We start from the raw sequence: 22,157 nt of genomic DNA on the forward strand, positions 1-22,157 counted from the left end.
TGGTGATCATGCGCGGTGCAGATATGCGGAGTCACTAACAATGCAGTGAATGGGAACCGGTTTGGGATTTTGGGATTCGGTGCAATTAAATGGAAGGTGCGTTTATCCGAGGTGCAATTAAGTGGCTTCGTCTGTATGTATAAAATCAATCGTTTAAAAAATCTTGAGATTGTTTTAAAAAATCTTGAGATTGTTTTAAAAAATCTTGAGATTGTTTCAAATAATCTCAAGATTGATTAAAACAATCCCAAGATTTTTCAATGTAATTCTGACATTAATTTAACTTCTGTAAAGATTGATATTAACCAATATGAAAATTAATCAGAATGGTTCATCAGTATCACCAATTTTGAACATGTCTAACGTTTCACGTGTAAGTGAATAACCTACTGTTGGTGAAGTCATCCTGAGTTGAGAGTTGAGAGATGAAGGCTGTCTCAGACTGGTTCATCTCAGCTGCAATCTTCTGCAGATGGTCATCAGTCAACTTCTGTTCCTCAGAAATAGATCAGGATGGGAAGTGTATATGTTGTGCTGACAAGACTTTAAATAGGTTTAATCAAACACTTAATAGCGAGGTGAGATTGATTTAGCAAGGTCTCTATTCCTCTTCAGCATACATCTTAAGTTTCCAGTTCTGAATTGATTTTGACACTACACCAAAGATATACTGGGGGTAGTCTCTGATGCCTGATAATAAGAGAATGAATAGCCCCTTTGCAAAAAAATTGAATGAAAAGCAACTCAATCTGGTCAGGCCTTTGTTCTAGTATGGTAGACATTTTAGTTCCAGATTTAGGTCTTTGTAGTATGATTATGGCTGTCATGACGCCCCTACGACCACTGAGGTCATGGGTCATGAGTGAGTGAGTGAGTGAGTGAGTGAGAGTATGAATAAGTGTCACAACAAGTACATGTACGTAATCTCCATGCAGATCTAAGGTGGCTAGAAGACCGTATCCAACTGGCAAAACTCCCTTTGCCAGTTGGATATGGTCTTATAGCCACCGTAGATCTGCTTGGAGATTAACATGAGTTAAGTACTGAGCAGTGCAGATGCAGTCATTGGTGTAGTACTAGATCCATGTTGGGAAACTTTTGATTTAACATCCTAGCTCACATTCTACCAACCTCATCCCCCAGCAGACACACAGCTGCAGGGTTGCCTCCAAAAGGCTTGTCTGTGAAGGCATCAACTTGGAACAGAGGAACCCACTTCTGGCCAATGGCAGCCATTTTGTTCAACTTTTGACCTACATGTACACCTAAAGGATATTCCATTGCTGAAAAAAGGGGGTGCATTCAACAGCACATAGCACACAAACAGGACAGGGTGCTTTCACTCATGTATTGTTAGTCATTATCTAGATGCATAAGACTGGAAGTTGCCAGGTACCTAAGTTTGTGTAAGGTTTTAAGCAAGCTGAAGTCTGTACTTAATCTGTATATACGTATGATACTAGTAGGTAATTAAGACAACAAAGTTTTCCTAATTTTGTGTCATTTATTAAAGTTCATTTCAAAAGCTTTTTATCACAAACAAAGCAATGACGACTTTATTTCTAGAAAAAGTGAACAATTTATCTCTTACTGACGCCACATAACCGTATTGTATTATCCTTATCAATATCTACGATATTGAAACTAGGCTCATCAGTGGGTGGTGTTTATAAATATGTAGGCTTTGACCCCACTGACCCTTGCATTTGCAATAAACCTACATCTTTTTGTAAACATAATAGATGTATATATATTTGTCAAAATAGTGTTTTTATGAACATCAAGATTTCATATGCAAAAGAAATTGCAGAATGATTTAAACCATACACCAGTAATCCATAACTGTTATATCCTGATCATGCCCTGTAAAACAACAGTAGCCTTCCCTGCCACGTCCACTCTCCCGTCTTCTCTCAGTCTCACCTTCAGGTCTCCTCCTCTAGCAGAACACTGACGAGCTGACAAACAAACACAACAAGGTGGTTAGGGTTGTTGACTTTGAATCTTAAGGTTCTGAGTTTGAATCCCTAGCAGGCCTTCATGTTGTGCTCTTGGGAAAGACATTTAACGTCTATTTCTTCACTCAGGTGAAAATGAGTACCTATCTTCTGTTAGAAACTTCCTCTTGGATGGGACAGGAAGCTGGAGAGTTACACCTCGAGAACGTTACACAACCCACCATACTTATCAAAAAGAGTAGGGGTCCATCCTAGTGTGAGCTGATCAAACCTATCAGTCTGGTACGCCAAAAATAATTACTCAAGCAACTGGATAAAATTTTGAAACAGACGTTTCAGACAGCATCCACTGTCTTTCGTCAGTGACTAACGATAGGACTGAGAACACCAGGTTTTATACCAAAGACAGTGGATGCTGTCTGAAACGTCTGACAGTTTCAAAATTTTATCCAGTTGCTTGAGTAATTATTTTTGGCGTATCTTACTACCTGGATGTCTAACTTTCATCAACCTATCAGTCTGGTGTTATGCAGCTTGTGCATTCTGTACAAAACTGGTGTGTTATGCTTGAAGGCAGTTTGCCAGTTATGGGGAACAAACAAATCTTGTTGTATGCAAATCAAAGATATGTTAGAGAAAGTCACTTGTTACTTTCGTTTCGTTATTTGACTTTTTCATTTGCATATCTACTGAGGTAGCAAATTGTATACAATCATGAGGTAGAGACATTGAAATGCAAAGCTTACCATAGAATTCTGTTTTTCCTAGTTCCTTGGCCCAGTAGCTAGCCAGGACAGTGTGAGCTGAACCTGTTACTGGGTCTTCTGCAATGCCGTTCCAAGGTGCAAAATAACGAGAGATGAAATCGTACATCACTCCCTGCTTATCAACGCAGCCGTTCTCTAGACTTCCTGAAGAGGTGCAAAGGTGACAAGTTAGAGATGCAAACTAATAGAATAGTCACTGATAGAAATGTGACTGATAGAAATGTGAAAACAAAGTCACTGATAGAAATGTGAAAACAAAAAGTCACTGATAGAAATGTGAAAACATGGGAAAAGATTCCAATGTACATATCCTGATGAAATCTCCAGCTATGTTTTCAAGGATCTTACTTAAAATACTGTAAATGCTTTTAAGTTTGTGTGGTTTTCATTTCCCGCTAAGGGAAAAACGGAGTGTTTGCGGTGTTTTTGAGTTCGTGGCAGCGCTATAGTCCCATACTGCTACAGTACTGGACAAAAATGTTTGTGGTGAAATGGTCGCCGTGAAAACGGCAAATATACCACTGGGAACATTTCTGCATTCACCGTACTGTACCTTTCACTGTCACAATGACACCTCTGATGATGTCTTGTGTGTGAGCTGCTAACATGGCCACCGTATCAGGCCTCAGGCTTTCCAAGGTTTGTCTGCAGAAATGGAGAACAGAACTTCATCTATGTTAACCTTACAGTTACATCCTCCACTCAAGTTAGAACACAGGAAAGCAGTCAAAATTACACCAGTGTGAACGATGCATTCTAAACCAGCTGTGAGCAGGCATTATCATCAGCAATTTCAAGGCTTATACCTTCTTTGTACAACTAGTTTGTGAACCATTTTTGCCACTGTACTTTGGAACAATTGTTGATAAGTAAGATAAATTTTCAGCCATGTTCATTCCACGGACCTTGTGGCATCATCTGTAAGCCTCACCAGGAGATCCCCGCCCACAGATCTGCAGTACTGGAAGTCTCTGATAGGAGTCATGCCAACAAGAGCCTATAAAAACAACAACAGAAAAACATGACTTTTACTGACCTTGTACCATCTTGAAGCCTGACTACCAACTTCTTGGCTGTGTGAGACACTTGAAGGTCTTGTATGGTAAGGTCTCCCACCACTATCTTAAGGACAGAAGAAAACATGAACTTTTTTTCTTACATAGTACAGCTTACAGTTGCATTTACATTATATACTGCTGTTGAAGTAAATACTGTACTGTTCAAAGTGCTGTTGGACCACCACATACCATTTTTGTATTAAACCAAGGACTTGATTAAACACTACAAAATGATAGCTGTATAATTATGTACAATCTAATTCAAATAAAGGGCCTACCTTTAGCAGCTGGGAATATGGTTCTCTGTCCTGTATGGAGAGAAACAGACAAGTTTTTATTCTGCATGCCGTAATATTTCATCATTAGTGATCAATGTACTGACAGCATTGATTGAACATTAGAAATGCCAAAACCTTTTGTAATGTTGGGAAATGACAGCACTGAAACTTAAACCTGTCTTTTTATTCTCATCACTGTCATTTTCCCAATGGCATGAAGGAGGTCTACTCTTACAATTTGGGAAAATAAGAAGAGTATGAGGGGAGAAGGAGTCCATGTCATAACTGGTGCTAACATAATATTAGGAAGGCCAAAAGTGCGTTTCAAAAGATTCTCACCAGAGGCTGTGCTTTATTTTCAGGCAGGTCCAGTGAGATGAAATCTCCCTCCCTCCTGGCAAACAGGTCTCCACTCAGGGTCTGGAACGTCAGCTGGGGACTGGGGTTTTCTGAAGGAAGAGTTTCAAGCTGATTACCAAAGAAGTTGTAGTGCAACACCAATGTTAACACCCTCTCTGATGTGTTTTCTCATGACAGCAGATTTACTACAGTAGGAAAAAGTTTTAGTTTGATAACCCAGCTAATACACAAACTTGAAACTTTTTAATAACTATAGGGCTATGCATATTGCACGCAGGGCTGTCTCCAGGTTCACATTTTTTTTCCGTCCCACTCATTGTTTGGGGGCCCATGTTTTGGATTTTCAATGTTGAATCTGTCATTATAAGCTTACAAAAATATATTTCATCAGTTTTAGGTCATGAAATTGATGTTTTGGGGACGGACAGGGTTCAATTTTTTTCTGTCCCAACAAGCATCCTGGGACGGGTCCTGGAGACAGCACTGATTGCACGTATATTTAAGTACAGTGGATTTTTTTGCAGTTTTTGTTGTTTGAGAATTGTGCTACGGACACATTTCATTGTCCACCTACTTCTGACAAAGTGTAAGGAATGCAAAATAAAACAATGAAATGCAAAAAAATGCAAATTATGATGGACAGCCATGATCAGTCTATTACTAGTCTAAAACATGTATTTTCCAGCCTCCTTATACAGAATATATTTCTGTCATCCTTGAGCTGTGAGAGAGAAACAACAAACAGATAGTTTATTACTTACTCATCATGTAGAACAGAGTAGCTGCAGAGGCCAGAGTTGCGTGTCCACACAGAGCAACTTCATTGGTTGGAGTGAACCATCTGAGACCAAACTTGGAGCCTGCAAAATACAGGTACACGCAATGAAGATTATTTGTACATGCACATGTAACTGCCCTGCATATCTATCTAAATACAACTTGTTCTTTTTTTTTATAATCATTGAAATTGTGTTTAGTAAACATTGTTAGGATTGTATTCTCATCATCATTTTGACCAGCTACACTTATTATGTAACGGTAACGTTGCTAAGTATCCTCACTTGATGAAAAGTCATCGTCAGAGTTCAGTTTGCGGAGGTAGGCTGTTTCAGACAGGTTCATTTCTGCAGCGATCTTTTGTTGATGTTCATCCGTCAAGTCCTGTCGAAAAAGATACATTTAGCGAACACAATCTGCATTTGATGGGGAAAATAAAAGATTATGAGATGAGTCATAAGCCATTTACATTGATTTTCCGAATGTTGATAATTTATTTGCAACTTCACTCTACTCTACTTCACCAGTGTTGCAACTTGAGATGATGGATTTGGAATGGGGGAGGTAAAAAGTGTTTTGAGACGAAATATTGAGATTGGTACGGCAAATAAAGATTCCTGAGATGAGGCACTTACCACATCTTCCAACAGACAAACTGCTGCCGGATTTCCAGCGAATGGTTTGTCTGTAAAAGCGTCCACTTGGAAGATAGGCAACCTTTTCACGTCAGGGTCAGCCATCTTCAATTTGAACTCTGACCTACAGATACTCCATTCAAGTTGAGGGGGCTTTTTTTGTATGGGCTGTTCTAAAAGAAATCAATTTAGAGCAGGATTAAAGACATTTTCAAGCATTTTATTTCAACATTAACCCTATTTTTTTAAACTACTAAGCCTTTGATTGCCTGTTTCTTCGTTTCTCACTCTCTTCAAAAATAGAACCCCCTCCATCGTTGCCTTTATGAAACAGTCCGATATGTAAAGCCATTCAAACATGGCGACGGTTGGCAAGCGGCAGGTTTGAACTGTCTTTCTTTGCTAAAGGTATCTATAAGCGATTCAAACACTGTATGGTAATCATCGGTAACGGAACAAATGTACGAAATGGTTTTGAGGTAACGAGTGACGATTGGATGAACAGGACTCAGGTAACTGCGAAGTAATTTGTGAAGAAAGTTGTCTTGTTTATCAACTCAGAACACTTGCGACAACCACAAGACTCCGGGCAAATTTGCGATGGGTGAGGAGACCAGTATGGTAGCGAGCTACTCGTTTCGGGGGGCGGAGTTCACAGTGACCATGAACGTGACGGAAGGTGACCAGCTGGCCGTGGAGGTACAAGACAAACTGACCGCTGACCAGTGGGCAGGGACCTTCAGCAATTCCTACCTGGAGGACTTGACACACAAGACAGGCAACTACAAATCCTTCCCCATTTTTGTCAACATGTTGGAGTCTGCCCTCACACAAACCTGTGATAGTGTAACCCTTGACCTGCTGACCTACACTGACCTGGAGACCCTGCGGGGAAAGAAAGGTTTTGCGGGGACCAAACCACTGCCTGCCAGTCATGTCGGGGTGCTCACCACCAAGAGATATCTCATCCTTACGTACACGGTGGAGTTTGACAGAATCCACTACCCTCTCCCGCTTCCTTACGTGGGCAAACCTGATCCTGTGGTCCTTCAAGAAACCATCCGGAGACTAAACGAACAAATCGGCAGGCTGACTACACAGGGAAACCAAGATCACAACAAGAGTAGTGAACACAGGAAGCTGCGTAAGGCTTACAGCACCTTGCTCAAGGAAAAGGAGCAGATTGAGCAGGACTTTTTGCAGTTTAGACGGGACTTGGACTCGACTGCAAAGGGCAACCCTGCTAAGGAGATCCGGGTCCTTAAACAGGTTGTAAAGAACCTGGAGCAGGAGCTGATGAAGGAAAGATCCCGACACCAGCGCTCAGCCAACAAGAAGTCACAGGCCTACAAGGAGCTACAAGAAGAGCTGGAGGAGCTCCGGGCAACAGAGAGAAACCTCAGGGTGAGAGTCAAGAGCCTCACCAATGAGTTGGCAGTTTACAAGAGAGGGCCGCGGGAACGGTCCACCTCACGGGACAGGTTCCGAGACCGATCGTTATCTCGCGACCGCAGTGGACCGGCACCCAATTCCCGCTCACGGGATAGACTCCGAGACCGGCCGTTATCCCGCGAACGGTCATTATCCCGAGACCGCAGTGGACAAGCTCTCAGGTCCCGCTCCAATTCCAGGGAGAGGAGCTACCGGTCCTACTCAGACATCAAAACTCCGTCTCCTATCGGCAGCAGACCCAGGTTTGACCCCACTGCATATGTGAAAAGACAAAACCAAAAGAAACAACAATCTTCAGAAAAAAGGAAAAGGGAGACCCGATCCATGGTGAGAACAGGAGGCACGCCTGCAGAGAGAGGTAGAACCAGGTCCAGACAACGTCCGCCCATGAGGGAGCGGAATCATCGCTCATCCTCGGTGGGCAGTACAGGCAGTGTAGGCAGGAACAGGAGCCGAAGGTCATCAGCAGGGTCCATTTCTGATGTAGGGGTGCTGTCGGACAACGATGAACCCTCAAGGAGCAGGTTAAAGGGAGTTCTGAAGAAGCGCAAACCACCAAGCAGTTCTTACTTATGGACCACACCAGAGGGGTCTGATAGTCGGAAGAGATTGTCCAGTACCCCAGCCGCTATGTCTGCTGGCAGGAAGAGGTCAGCAGGGGTTCGCAAGGTCAGCAATGGTGGCTATCATGACCGATCTGCAGAGATGGCAGAGATCGATGCCCGACTGAGCGCTCTTCAGCAGTACATGCAGAGTAGCCTGGCTACACAGGACTATTAGGGATGGAGTAAATGTAGATCTTCAATAGCCTGGCTACACAGGACTATTAGGGATGGAGTAAATGTAGATCTTCAATAGCCTGGCTACACAGGACTATTGGGGGTGGAATAAATGCAGATTTGAATAACCTTGGCTACACAGGACTATTGAACACATGGCCAGACCACTATATAAAACCTCCTTGGCCAGACTGAACTGTGGCAGTTCTAGTGAGTGTGACTGAGTTTGATAAAAGCTTGCATCCTATAGTTAAAGCAAACATTTTTACCAGTAACCTGTATTGTTTGTACTGCCAGTGGAGAACAGATTCTTGTTGTTATAACCAACAATGCAATGTTGTCTGTTGACAATCTTATCATGGTGTTGTCTGGATCAGATGCTATATCTCCTTCAACTGCCGAAAATATGGAATAATGAGCGTTTGGTTTCATGTATATATATTTGTACCCTCAGGCAGCTTATGGTTGAACTGCAGAAAGTTTTAAATAATCAATAAAGAAAGTCATGATTGTTTTGTTCAATAACTACCCACTCCTATATTCAAAGAATGGTATTTTCATAGATAACGAAGACATGTAGCATATTTGATTTCCAGGTTTCAAGTCATTGTCCTGTAAATACCAAAGTTATAATTAGTCTGATACCAATCATTGTGTAATCCCAAGAGCAAGACAGCAGACCTTGCAAACTATAAAGTGTTTTTTTCTTCAGAGAAAATATAGACACAAGATTTTATTGGCTCGCGGAACTAGCCTGGAATCCAAACCTATATTATAGCTCCCGAGTCTGTCTATTTGCGGTAGAGAGACTCGGGAGCTATACACATAGGTTTGGATTCCAGGCTATCCCGGAACATGAAAGAATTGTTAGATATGCTTGTGATCTAAACCAGTTGTCATCTGTTAGAAAATATTTTGTATAAGTTGTTGTATACCGGTGACTATAAGTACAAAAATGTATTTGAATCTTTTTTGTCATTGTAAGACCTGTAGTAATGTATATCTGTTGCTGATGAAATTTATGATGATTGATTAAATTGTGGATTATTATATTCTTCTACTGAGATGATACGCAATGAGAGAAGCTTTGTCTGCGATGCAGCAAGAGGTCTTTATTCACATCTCAACTATTTTACATACTAGTATAACTTTGGTAACAAGCGTCAGTGCAACAAGAGAGGCAATCTACTCTATGGGTATAACATACAGTACGGGTACATATAATCTTTTTTGGAAGGAAGAATATCATAATAAGTTACTATGCCTCTAACCATTTAACAGAAACAGACTAACTCACGTTGAAAGTTAATACTTTTAAGGGAAGATCTCCGTAACTTCCTAACACTAATTTGACTTCAGACATAAGCTGGGTATTAAAAAAAAAGTCATTTCTGTTCATCATCATCAAATTTCTATCTTTTAGCTTCTCAGGTAAGATTTTGTTTCTTCCAGACTTCTTGTGCATGTCCACAAGAGATGAGCGGATCATGGCAAAAAAGGCTTCAAGGCAAATTTATTATATATTATGCATATCAATCAGCATACACAAAGTAGCCAGGACTCTATGAACGGGAATATCCAGATATAATAAAGTATTGCTCTAGTCTAACTGCAGCAGAATCAGGATGATTCAGCGTAGTCAACTCGGCCGAACAATCTGATCAACTATAAGACAGAATTTTAGAAACACACCAGGCTTGTACTGTAGAAATTTAGTTTGCACTTATTACTGACATATTAGCCGTTATCCTCTTGCAGACAGAACTAGCAGTACATTTACCTTTGACCCCATAATTTGTTGCGCATGCAGATCGTGGAATCGCAGAAAATACACAGCAGGCCTTGTGAGTTAGTTAGCAACAAACACTGACTGCAACAGCCAATGGATAAAATAATATGCAATGTGTTAAGCTGAGTTGTTTAGGTTGTTGGGCCTAGTTGACCAGGGTTGGGTCGAGTTGTCCAGAATAGCCGTGGGAGGAGTTTGTAAAGGGCCGAAGCGTCCAGCATTCAACTGCAGCTACAGGAAGCCCAGTGCCTCGGCCGGTCGTCTGTCCGCTCCGGCCTTCTCCAGGATGTTGACCACCATGCTCTGGCCAAACTGGGCGGCTGCACAGATGGGTGTGGCACCGCCCTGGGGGAGAGAGAGATTCGGTTTCATTGAACATTAGGCCATTTTTATTTGCTTATATGGATGACACCACCGCACACACCAATTTTGTCCATTTCCAAAAAGAAAGAAAAAAAGTTTTCTACCATACTGTAAATCGTGCAAAGCAGCTACAAAATGAGCAAATATATGCCGTACATTGCAAAAAGATATTTCAACATGTCTAGCTTGTGACAGATTGTGTAACCAAGCAAGAAAAACGTATGTGTGTGAATACATCTACATTAAGTTTTGGACTGCAATGTTAGCAGCAACAGCTGCAGTGCAAAATACAACCACCAGTCAGTATTGCCCTGAGGAAGGTGACAGACGGTCACCGAAACAATGCCTTGATTAATGTGTACAAAGAATTTTGCTAGGCACTGATCATCAAGTCTTTCAAAATGGCATTAAGATACATTTATGCAACACTACTGAAAATTTGGAAAATCTACTTAAATACAAAAGCAAAGACCTCTTCAACTTTGAAGTACATTATGTACATTCATCAAGAAGTTGAAATATAAAGCTTATACTGAGTTTAGTGAGTTAGCAATTTCCACATTTGCAGCATTAACACAATTTAAAAGTAACGAGTGAGCCTTCACACCTCTTTCTGTGATGCTGCGTTGATGTTTGCTCCCAGCTTGATGAGCATTCGGACCATGTCAGCCCGGCCAAACTTGGCCGCTACAAACAAGGGCGTGACTCCTTCCTGGAAAGAGAAAAACAGTTACTTATTTGGAAGACTAAAATTTTGTTCCAGACTGAAAGAAGGTGCTTGATCTCTAAGACCCCGTTCATATTAAGCCTATCATAGCTGGTTGAATTAATTCAAAGATTTAATAACCGGTTAAATAAGAGTTTTAACCGGTTAAATTGAAACCTGCTCCTGAGGTGGTTTCAATTTTACCTGTTAAAACACTAAAATTTAACCGGTAATTTGCATTCATATTGGGCAAAGATAGCCGGCTAAATTAACCGGTAATCTTTAGATTAATTCAACCGGCCATGATAGGCTACGTTCATCCGTGACCCTCTCACGACAAGATGATGACGAAAGGCTTAATATGAACGGGATCTAAATGCACAGTCGACATCACCTTGTCAACAAATGGCTAAAGAAAGAAATCTAGGGTCTCGATTCTATCGACTATCCTAAGTGTTTGTTATACAATCCTCAATGTTTCTTGTATGTGACATCAAAGTATACTTGGATATAGATATGCCTTTATTTTGTCTGCATGTTCCTTCAGGCTTGAGTCTTGTTTCTAGAGGTTCAGTTCATACTGCCTCAAGGCCAACAAGATCTAGTTGAAATTTAGGTGGGCAGGCTACCTACCTTCCACCTTTGGTTAACGTTAATGCCAGCATCCACCAAGGTCATTACCATCTCCATGTTGTTTTTGATCACAGCTATGTGAAGGGGAGGAGCAACTTCCTGGAAGTAGACAACAATGAGCACACTGTTAGTGACACTGTGTAAAAGTTGTGACCCTTATCAACTAGCAAGTCTATCTATGGTTTCAGCCTATTCATCTATTTTTGTTTGCACAGTTGGAAATATTTTTCGCTGGATGGCTAATTGCTTAGGTCTGTCTGGCGACACCTTACCTTAGACCTTAGATCCTCCCGCAACTTTGTTGCATAGGTCAACTTGGCTCCGGATACACCAAGTATTAAAGGTCTGGCGACACACCAAGTATTAAAGGTAAAACCTTTTTAAAAAGTCAAGGTATCCAGTAAAATTGCAGCACTTAATAAAAGGTATACAATATGAGCACGCACATCTGCTTGGAGATCGCCATTGACGTAAGAACAGAGATACGTTCCTTATAATATTTCTGTTGTCAAAAAAAATACATTAACCTATAGACAATTCTCACCGCATTTCTTGGAGTCTCTGTGTCTGCTCCTGCTTCTATCAAGATCATGGCTGCTTCAAACTTACCAAACTGGGAGGCAGCACAGAGGGGTGTGGCTCCATCCTGGAACAGGAATTCAATATAAATACTGTCACCCGCTGAAGTCACTAGTACTGTGCAGGCATTTCTTTACAGAAAAGAATGTGATGTTTCTGTCTGCAAAAAAAGTTGTTTTACTTACCAGTATCATTTTTCTTTATTCAAACTATCTAGCACACGGCACAAGAATTTCAAATATGTTTTGCTGATTCAAGTTTAGTAAAGTCACAATGTGTTTACCTTTTTTGCTCGGTTGATGTCTGCACCCCCATCCTTGATCAGTACATTCATGACCTTGACATTGCCACACTGGGCAGCAACATACAAAGGGGTGGACCCTGTATCCTAGGTGTTCAAGGCAAATAGACATAGAAATCATTTGTTTTCAAGATAGTCAACGAAATTTAGTAACATTGGAATATGAGAACAATTATGCAATGTGTATGGAAAATATTACAATAATAGCACACCATCTTCAACCATATTGCAAAAGTTGTACATACCGGGTCCTGTTGGTTAACGTCCTCTCCCATAGCTAACAACATGGACGCCTTCATTTCATCATCTTCAAAGGCGGCATCCCACAGGCGCTGTCAGCAAAGATAATAACTCAATGAGCTAAAGTTAATGCCTGAGTTATTTATATTATCTATCTATTGGTTTGGCATGAACGTGTTGATGCATGAACAGCCAGGGTTGCCCAACTGAGCGAATGGCTATTTTTAAGGCCAACCCTAGGAAAAATATGTTACGCACACACACAAACACACACACAAACACACACACACACACAAACACACACAAACACACACACACACAAACACACACACACATAATCAAAGGGATACTGGGTCAAAGGATTAACCTTCGTATTGACACAATTTGTCAACAACATTTCACAGTACAGAGATTTCAAAGTCTGTCAGCGGTTGGAGAGTAGTATATAGTAAGAGCTTTTCAACACAATCTGAACACCTCACATATCAGGTGATTTGCATGTTCCCTGACCTCTAAATGTGATCTCACTGGCAAGGCTTGTATTCTCCCTGGATTGTATATTACAGACAAAATACACCAGTGCATCAGGAAGAGATTCAGACCATAGTATTACACATTCTTTATTGGAATAAACTTAACAATCTGGCATCCAACAATCTACTGAAGAGCCTTCAGTAGATTGTTCAGAGAATCAAGGCTCTAAATACTTGTCTCATGCCTGAGCCCTGGGGGTATTCTAATTATTGTAGGACACCCAATCTTGTTGATTGACAACAAAAAGCACTTTCTCACGGATGTTCTCAAGGCTGAGAAAGTTTAGCAACTACTAAATCCTTAAAATAACATGTTAAGTAATACAGATCATTATACACAGCATGCTAAATGTGAGCAAAACCTGTTATGCAACTGTGGAAATTGCCAGAATGTGACATGCATTTTTATTGTGTTTGTCAGACTACAACTTCATAAAATGGCAACAAGATAGCGAGATTATGTATAACCTACCAGGAAAGGTTCATCGTCCTTTTTCTCACCCATCTGTAATCACAACCTAAAAGCTCAATCTATAGACCTGTAAACAAAAAAGATGAGAGAATTTAGCAAAAACTACAACGGATTTCAGCACTACTACTCTAGCAGGCTAAAATGTTTGCCCCAAACTTTACTACATGTAGTGTTGTACACACACACAAATATCTTGAAATATGTACCAAAACAAGCAAATTCCATTCTAGGGACTGGCACATGGATCAAATTTCATGGCGGGGAAAAGTGGCACACCTGCATTTTCTGGCATACCTGCAAGGTTGGGTGCACAATGACAAAAGGTAGGTACTATCAAACTTAAGGCGAGAGACTTGGCTCTATTGTGCATGTATGAAAAGGTAGAAATCCCATTATCTTTATGTACAGAAAGTACTAGACAGCACAGAAAGAAGTCTAAGCTTCCCTGATACCAAGAATGATGGTCAAAAACACTCACCTTGGTGGAAAGGTAAGAGTCCTGTGGCATTAGCTGAACAGTTCATTTGGCCTTGGTCTGACTGTTAAAACTGGCTCTACTAGATAGAGGATAGGTTTACCACAAGGTTTCATTATAACAATAGCTGGGCGTGAAGTATACATATAATACGTAGCTTCTCCCCTAAGGCAATATGATGGTTGAATTACGTCATACCTTACCATCCTACAATGTGGCTAACTTCAGTTCACCTTTGTTATACCATAGCTAAGGCATTTATCACCACTGCATACGCACCCTGTGCATGGCCTTAAGGGCATATGAATCAGAGGATAGTTTCCGCACTTCAGTGTGCCTTGCATGTGAATGTCCAAGACAGTCATAGGATTGTGGATTTGATGGTATCCAAAACAGTCAGCGGTGGAAAAGAAGATACATGGTTCATTATACTTATTATCAATAAGTACCTGACAAGTTTCATCAAACCACTGACAAACTGATCACACACTTTCACAGACTAAACAGATTTCACAAGAAAAACGTACGATGGAAACTCTAAGTTAGAAAGGCTGTTTATTCACAATATTGGCACAATCATCAATTAGAATTCATTCAATTAATTCATTTCTTTTTGATAAGTTAACTTATCTTAAGTCATGTACCACCCTATAGCATCACAAAAATAGAAAATATTTTGCTTTGTGACAAACTTTCTCCATGCAGCTTAAACCGATTTGGATCAAATTCTTAAAATTCATTCAAGTGTCTACCTAGACATACATTGGTATGTCTGAGCATAATGGATTCCATAGAATACAATGTCAATGTACAAATCATCTGTATCGTGAAAAATATCTTGCACCATTTGTATTGGCCAGAACATATTATTCCTAATATAAGAAGAATTTTGTGCAACATGTAAAATTTTCTAAAACATTCAAAGTCTAGTCATATTTTGAATAAAATACAGAATAACACTTCACTTGAGGACCAGAAATTTTTCACCTTTGAAAAGTCAACTACTCCGGTATAACCAGCATCTACACCTTAACAGTCAAGTGCAACGTCTTAATGTTTCTTTTGTTCAAATATATTGCAACAATTTTCAGGAAACAGCAACTTTTTTCGATAGACAAAAAAGACACCATAACTTGTTACCAAAGGACATTGGTCTATTCTATTATTATGCATTTCCTTCAAGTTCAACTGATATCCCTTTAAAGGCCATGTTTGATATATTAGAGCAGCAAATATTGTATAGCCCCTAACCTAATGTTTGGAGTTAGAAAGAAGTCCTGCAATGGTAACTTAAGTCACATTTTATATCTTATCTGAAGCATTTGCAAAAGAAAGACAATGTTACAAAATAAAGTAAATTTTAAAGTTCATTGGATTAATGACATCACTCAAATGTCCAGTGTTTCCAGTCGTCCCCAAGTCGGTCCCACTTTGACCTTAACAGGTAAGACTACGGAGAGCTTTACTGCATTCTCCATCTCATGTTTCACAATCTGTGCCACCTGTTGCACATCCTCCCTCCGAACTTCATAGATCAGCTCATCATGAAGCTGAAGGATAAGGTAGGCTCCCCTAGGGGGTGAGGATGGTTGTTGGGACCTCCGACTTCTCCTCTTTTGTGTATCTGCAAGGAAAATTAACAAAACACAGTTGAGAAAGATTTACTGAAACCATCTTGATTTATTTTGATAAGGTAGAAAACAGTAGCAAGCAAAACACAGTTGAGAAATATTTACTGAAACCATCTGATTTATTTTGATAAGGTAGACAACAGTAGCAAGCAAAACACAGTTGAGAAATATTTACTGAAACCATCTTGATTTTTTTTGATTAGGTAGAAAACAATAGCAAGAATGTGACTACTGCATGTACTTGGAACCTCAACCCACCAGTAGCAGTGCTTTCACCCTGCCTGTGGCTTCTCCTAGTAGCAGAAAACACCTTCTGCCGTTTCTGGTGTGTTTCTCAACCAAAACACAGTTAACTGTTGTGAAATATTTACTGAAACCATCTGAACTTTTTTTATAAGGTAGAAAACAGTAGCAAGAACGTGACTACATGAAACCTCAACCCACCGGTAGCAGTGCTTTCACCCTGGCTGTGGCTTCTCCTAGTGGCAGGAAACGCCTTCTGCAGTTTCTGGTCAATCGATACCATGGCTTTCTTCACCAGGTCCGCAGCAGAACCTGGGAAAAGAAATTAGGAAAAATATACCCTATATATATAATATGATTCAGATTTTCAACATTTCCAGTACCAGTCAAGTTGTGCAATCAGTAATACAACCCTGCTGCTTGGCCACCTGGATCAAATTCCATGGGCCGGAGTTCGATTCTAGCAATGTCTAGGGTCGGCCCCAGTTCAAACATGTTGTATGGGATTTTATGTCATGCCTGGGCCTGATACGGGTGTTCCGGACCGTGTGATAACTATCCGGATCACATAGGGTTCGGGAGTGTTATCACACAGGCTTCCATAGAATATTTCGAATGCATTTCGAGCGCGCCAGTTGCGCCAACGTCGGAAATTCGAATACCGGATTCGGAGGTTAGAATCAATGTTGTTACAGTTTTGTGTTCGAGGACACAAACCTCCCTCAACTTCTGGCGCTTTCCGCATTGAAATGTGTGTTTTCTCGGGTGGGTATGACCAAGGTATGACATAAATAAAATACAACACGTTGTATTCCGCATCACCCTCGGTCCCAGCCCTCCCGCGGGTCGGATCGCCCTCCGGCCTACGGCCGTCGGGCGATCCGACCCGCGGTCGGGCTGGTACCTCGGGTGATACGGAATACCCCGTGTTGTATTCTACAAAATGTATATGCATTCATCATTTTGACCCGGTGTGCTTGGCTAAATACGCGAGCCGTAGCAAAGCCACATTGCACTACTAGCTAACGAAAAAGGGTTATGCTTTGTCCTCAGTTTGAGGTTCAACCTCTATTATCCCTTGAAGATATTGGTGTTGTCACAGTATCATTTTTCAGCAAAAGGAAGCTGAAAGTAGTGTGGCCTGATCACCTTGTACTGTAGTGTTGACCGCCTGCCTCTCTGCGTGGCAGCGGACGTGGTGGTTCCCCTCCGTGATGCCCGGGAGGTACCGCCTACGTCCCGCCATCGTCTGAACAAAACCTGCCTTCTTACACTGGTCCACTGTGGTGTGCAGGTACCGTCGCATCCCTAACCAGTCAACATAGGAACATTGTTGCCTGTTATCCAGACCTAGTATAGCTGCCGAGTCTCTTTTGGCATAAAAATGATAAAATAAACGGTTTAATGGTCTGAAATTACCCATGCAATCAGTCTGTGAACAATGAACACATTCATTTTAACAAATTTACAAAGGTACACATTGTCCTTAGTACTTGTTACTTGTACTAACAATGATAGTGTGTGAGTGTGTGTGAGTGAGTGAGTGTATGAGTGAGTGAGTGAGAGTGTGAGTAAGAGTGTGAGTGAGAGAGAGTGAGAGAGTGAGTGAGTGAGTGAGTGAGTGAGTGAGTGAGTGAGTGAGTGAGTGAGTGAGTGAGTGAGTGAGTGAGTGAGTGAGTGAGTGAGTGAGTGAGTGAGTGAGTGAACTGAATAATTGTCACACCTGAGCCCTTCAAATTTAACTCTGAGTCTGACATGTCGAATGGCATCCGGCCTTCACCCTTAATACATCCTGTAGTATCTTATCCTAGAGCTTGTTACTGAACCTACCTGTGTACTTGGACTTGAAAGTGTCTATAAAGCAGGCTCCCTCCTCCTCATCCACTCCCAGCTGTTCTCCGAGGGCCTTGGCTCCGATACCGTAGATCATACCGTAACACAGCTGGACAACAAAGGACAACCAGGGCTCAAAATTGATATGGTGCATGCACCAAACCCAAAAATTTAGGTGCAGAGAAAGAATTTTGGGTGCACAACATAAAATAAAGCAGAACGTCAGCAAAACGTATCAAATTTTGCAAACTCTACTGCCTCTTCAATCTGAAATTCTAGAGCCCACTTCAAAATTCAGAATATCAAAGTACAAAAAAGTACAACAAAGGTTATATTGCTTATTCTGATACTTAAATTTCAAGAATATCCTCTATACTAGTATTCAATAGTACGTCTTCCCTATAGCCTACAAAAATATCTAGTGCAAGGGTGCACATCCTCCCAGTATTTCAAGTCTTGAAAACAAACCAGTGCCATGGAGGAAGGTTGCCATAATGTGATGGAGTAAAACCTTTTTGGAATGCTTTATACTGCTTGATAGATATGCTTCACCTTGTTCAAAAGTGGTCAAAACAGCCAAACAAGCCACTGAGATTAGACAAAGGCTTTGACTTGACTGGACTGGACTTGATAGAATATGCATACTTTTGAGTAGCAACCAAATAAAAGAAGATTCACAAATGGCCACTTACTTCTTCAGATATTTTGATGATGATTGTGTATTGGTTAATTTGATAATAACACACTTGCAGGCACATCATTGTAGCTTTGGAGCCAAATTATGCTGAACGATCCATACTAAAACCACCTACATGTATGTTAGAAATGTAGTACAAAACTAAGAAAAAATTGTCAAACTTTTATGTACAATATGGCACACTCTTGTAAAAAAAATAGGAGGATAAGATGCTACAACTGCTAGCACATGATTGTACAGTCAGCTCTGTGATTCCAACCTGTTTTGCTTGTTGTCTGAGTTTGTCGCTCACATCCTCCATAGCCACGCCCTTCCACTGACTGGCAATGGCCTTGAAGACGTCCTGTCCGCTGTTCAGCACCTGGGTGAGCTTGGAATCCTGGGATAGGTGAGCTATGATCCGCAGCTCCAACTGAGAGTAGTCCGCAGCAAGTAGCACACCTCCTGTTGTTCAAAAAGCAAAAATATAATCATATTTATCCAGTGTTCTCGCCAGGCCTTTTCAGCATAGGGGCCCCCGATGCTGTGACCTGGACCCCCGATGCTGTGATCTGGACCCCGATGCTGTGTTTCAATGAGCATAGGGGTGTTTCTTTCTGGGAAGAACCTTTATAAATCTTATAAAAAGTTCATATTTGGCTTTAGAATGAGGATGTGACAGAGGAAAAACTTAACTTCACAAAATTTATCCCTCAAAATGCAGGAAATAGTGTTATGAATTTCAAAATTTTGTGCGGGAAGATGCCAGACTCCCAACCGTTATCATGCTTTTGGTATTCCGCGAGTGACTTGCGCCACGCAAAGCTGGCCTTCTGTACCTGACCCCTATGCTGTGAAAAAATCCTGGTGAGAACACTGTTATCTAAAAGATTTTAGTAAAGCATCACTTGAGTCTTTAAAAAATGTCACTTATGTCCCTAAGTAGCTACTAGTTCAAATCAGTTGGTAACTCGGAAACCCCAGTTCAAATCTAGGGAAGGGCATCCTGGTTGGAGCTGCATTTGTCTTTTGGAAGGGACGTAAATTGGTGGTCCTGCGGTCGAGGAGGTGCCTTAACGGCTTAAGCACATTAAAAGACAACAGCCTCATTACTCAGATTGGTACTGACTGGCTGTACTTCGGATAAATGAGTGAAAAAACTTACTTTCTGTAGACAATGCCAACCTCCAAAAAAACATCAATTACAAAGTGATAACAGATACATTGTATACTCTGAGACACCTGTACTTAGTGCCTTCACACACATACCTTGGAATGGGATGAAGGCATGTCTCATGCTGACAGAGAAAGCTTGCCCTGTGCCGTCTGACCCAACCTTTCTTCCATCTCCTCTCCTCACAAGTTTTCTGCCTTTCCTCCTGGAGATCGTTTCCCCACAACCTGCAGGTGGAGTATCCCCTATGACTGTGGGCATCTCTATCTCAAAGTCCTACATAATGATAGAGTAGAGATAGCTGGGTTAGGGTGTGTCGCCCCGGTACACTTACTGAAAAATACAGGATGAATGCTAAATACAACACAAATATTCATCAAATTAAATGCATCTTTAGGAGGAAGGTTTCAGTGTAAAATTCAGAGATACCTGTAGCAGTAAATTGTTTTGTATATCCTTCCACGACAAATGTTGTACATGTATATATCATAAATTTGATGAAAGAATGCATCAACAACACAAGGACCAGGGAACAAGCTTTAAGAACGTCACAGTTCCTAAAAGGTAATCAGGTCTCAATCTTGGCAACTTCATGTTTTGTTTTCTGTAGGATATCTTTCAGCTATTTTTGATACATAAATTTCTATGAGCAGAACAGACAAAAGGAATATCATTTTTTACCAGTAGAAACTTTCATGATTTGTTAAAGGCATCCAGAGCATCTTATGAGGCTTGAAACTTGAAAAATAAAACCCCAATTTCTAGTCATTCCTACACATAGTAAGTTTCAATAACACAATACCATTACATATCGAGCAAAGATCCGATGTCGTTGTGTGGTGAGAACTGATAGAAAATCTAAGCTCTAATAGACCGATCCTGACTGTCCATCACAATTAGAGGTTCGACCAATGAGAGAGTGACTGCATGTCCATCAATTATTTGCATCTTTATGTTTTGATTTTGCATTTTCTACGTTTTGACGGAGGTGGGCGGAACTATGGTATCGATCACAATGTAGCTTATTTTTGTGCCGCTTTTGTGTACTTTTGATAAGAAATCCGCACGCAAATGTCAATTTCATAAAGACTACAGCAACTAGAATATTTCCAATTTTCAAGCCTCATAAAATGCTCTGGGTGCCTTAAAGGACAGCACCTTTGGAATGTTCTGCAGGTTTGGGTCATGGAAGGTCACCCTGCCTGTAGCCGTGTGAAGGTCACAGATGCCATAGATCCTGTCCATCTTCAGATATGGGTTGTACACCTACATGAACACAACAATACAGGTTGTACACCAACATGAATATAACAATTCTGTAAGCAACACCAAACTCTGAGAGACTTCTTCAAACACTAGAAGCATGTCATACAGAAAATCATGATATCTTTTTATGATCAGCATGCCATCTGATCATTGTGCAAAACTAAAAGTGTTTCAATGACAAACTAAGGTTGGATATCTCACTTTTTCCTTCTGTAGAGGAAACACCACTTTAGTCAGTGCATTGGAGATGCGCCTCCACTCCAGAATCACCCCAGGGAGGGAGTGGAACTTCTTCAGCTTCTCCAGAACGTCCTTAGAAGTGCTGAGATGTTTCAGGGGTTTGCGGCCACGGGCAGGTCGGGCGGTGCCCAGGGTCTTCCTAGGCTGGGGGTTTGCTGTGGAGGATGGGTCCCCATTGGCTGGCAACTTGAGCTCCAGGAACAGAACCTAAATAAAAAGTTAGACTTTTCCTTAGAACTTTCCCATTTGGAAGTTAGACTTCAAGTCTAACTTGTCACATTTAAAATGGATCTACACATGTAAGGGGAAATTATTCACACAACTCTAACAGTGATAGTCAAATTCAAGTGAGGCAAAAAAATTGAGATACATTGGGACTCCCAATGTATCTCAATTTTTTTGCCTCACTTGAATTTGACTTGGGACTGTTGGATAATCATATCCAGTTGTTTGAGTAACTGCTTTTTTGGCGAATCATATTACTAGCTACAAAAATATGCTTGTACACAATATAGCTTATTATAAGTTCTAGACAGGTCAGTATCAACATGTGACATACACTGTACATCAGTGTGAAGGCATAACATGTTACCTGTGCGATATCATCAGGACTAGTCAGTGTGAAGGTGTAATATATATGTGTGAAGGCATGAATGATGTGTAACATGTCACCTGTGCGATATCATCAGGACTAGTCAGTGCAAAGGTATGTCCAGCCAGCTGGTAGGCCTGCTCCTCCAACATCTTGAGTTTGGCCTGCATGATCTCACACTGCGTCTCACACTCCACTGAGCTGAACCCTGCTCCATTCAGCTCCATACGGGCAAGGGTCACCAGGGACGGCATCTCTACATCCCTGTAGGATGCATACATGGACATGGACGGAGATGGGAAATGTGGTGAAGCAGTAGAGCTGTGTAAGGGTACACTGTACCGATA

General features: G+C 41.0%; 4 protein-coding genes and 1 long non-coding RNA gene across 8 annotated transcripts in view; 2 read left to right on the forward strand and 3 right to left on the reverse strand.

Moving 5' to 3' along the window:
- Window positions 1-390: 390 nt before the first annotated feature.
- Window positions 391-5,968, reverse strand: LOC136448213 (phenazine biosynthesis-like domain-containing protein). 3 transcript variants are annotated; one of them, XM_066447470.1, is made up of 10 exons: window positions 5,834-5,968; window positions 5,483-5,582; window positions 5,183-5,281; window positions 4,401-4,510; window positions 4,062-4,091; window positions 3,631-3,722; window positions 3,279-3,370; window positions 2,705-2,869; window positions 1,132-1,958; window positions 391-490 (listed from the first exon to the last, which is right to left on the reverse strand). In XM_066447470.1, the coding sequence occupies exons 1-9, from the start codon at window positions 5,936-5,938 to the stop codon at window positions 1,846-1,848; spliced, it is 906 nt and encodes a 301-aa protein (XP_066303567.1). In that variant the 5' UTR covers window positions 5,939-5,968; the 3' UTR covers window positions 391-490; window positions 1,132-1,845. The 3 variants fall into 3 exon arrangements, with proteins under 3 accessions (XP_066303567.1, XP_066303568.1, XP_066303569.1); XM_066447471.1 differs by lacking the exon at window positions 3,631-3,722 and adding an exon at window positions 3,762-3,847; XM_066447472.1 differs by having other exon boundaries at window positions 5,483-5,614; window positions 5,834-5,930.
- A 196-nt stretch (window positions 5,969-6,164) lies between these two features.
- LOC136448211 (centrosomal protein CCDC61-like) lies at window positions 6,165-9,114 on the forward strand. Its single transcript, XM_066447463.1, has 2 exons — window positions 6,165-8,044; window positions 8,095-9,114. Exons 1-2 carry the CDS (start codon window positions 6,434-6,436, stop codon window positions 8,113-8,115), a joined length of 1,632 nt encoding a protein of 543 aa, XP_066303560.1. The 5' UTR covers window positions 6,165-6,433; the 3' UTR covers window positions 8,116-9,114.
- Window positions 9,115-9,397: 283 nt separating this feature from the next.
- LOC136448215 (ankyrin repeat domain-containing protein 29-like) lies at window positions 9,398-14,319 on the reverse strand. 2 transcript variants are annotated; one of them, XM_066447475.1, is made up of 8 exons: window positions 14,159-14,319; window positions 13,681-13,747; window positions 12,681-12,767; window positions 12,418-12,522; window positions 12,100-12,201; window positions 11,556-11,654; window positions 10,824-10,928; window positions 9,398-10,198 (listed from the first exon to the last, which is right to left on the reverse strand). In XM_066447475.1, exons 2-8 carry the CDS (start codon window positions 13,711-13,713, stop codon window positions 10,085-10,087), a joined length of 645 nt encoding a protein of 214 aa, XP_066303572.1. In that variant the 5' UTR covers window positions 13,714-13,747; window positions 14,159-14,319; the 3' UTR covers window positions 9,398-10,084. The 2 variants fall into 2 exon arrangements, with proteins under 2 accessions (XP_066303572.1, XP_066303573.1); XM_066447476.1 differs by lacking the exon at window positions 14,159-14,319 and adding an exon at window positions 13,887-13,909.
- Window positions 11,649-11,949, forward strand: LOC136448216 (uncharacterized). The gene is made up of 2 exons (XR_010757844.1): window positions 11,649-11,810; window positions 11,899-11,949. It is a non-coding gene; the product is annotated as an uncharacterized lncRNA (long non-coding RNA).
- Window positions 14,320-14,693: 374 nt separating the features above from the next.
- Window positions 14,694-22,157, reverse strand: part of LOC136448681 (DNA polymerase theta-like) — a 28,774-nt gene continuing 21,310 nt past the window's right edge. Inside the window, exons 29-37 of the mRNA XM_066448321.1 lie at window positions 21,891-22,074; window positions 21,180-21,425; window positions 20,871-20,978; window positions 19,808-19,988; window positions 18,819-19,003; window positions 17,860-17,971; window positions 17,179-17,337; window positions 16,231-16,341; window positions 14,694-15,779 (exon numbers count right to left, since the gene is read on the reverse strand). Coding sequence (XP_066304418.1) covers window positions 15,544-15,779; window positions 16,231-16,341; window positions 17,179-17,337; window positions 17,860-17,971; window positions 18,819-19,003; window positions 19,808-19,988; window positions 20,871-20,978; window positions 21,180-21,425; window positions 21,891-22,074 — 1,522 coding nt within the window. The 3' untranslated portion in view covers window positions 14,694-15,543. The remainder of the gene's footprint in view (window positions 15,780-16,230; window positions 16,342-17,178; window positions 17,338-17,859; window positions 17,972-18,818; window positions 19,004-19,807; window positions 19,989-20,870; window positions 20,979-21,179; window positions 21,426-21,890; window positions 22,075-22,157) is intronic.

The sequence above is a fragment of the Branchiostoma lanceolatum genome, chromosome 14 (genome assembly GCF_035083965.1).
Source record: "Branchiostoma lanceolatum isolate klBraLanc5 chromosome 14, klBraLanc5.hap2, whole genome shotgun sequence".
Taxonomy (NCBI): domain Eukaryota; kingdom Metazoa; phylum Chordata; class Leptocardii; order Amphioxiformes; family Branchiostomatidae; genus Branchiostoma; species Branchiostoma lanceolatum.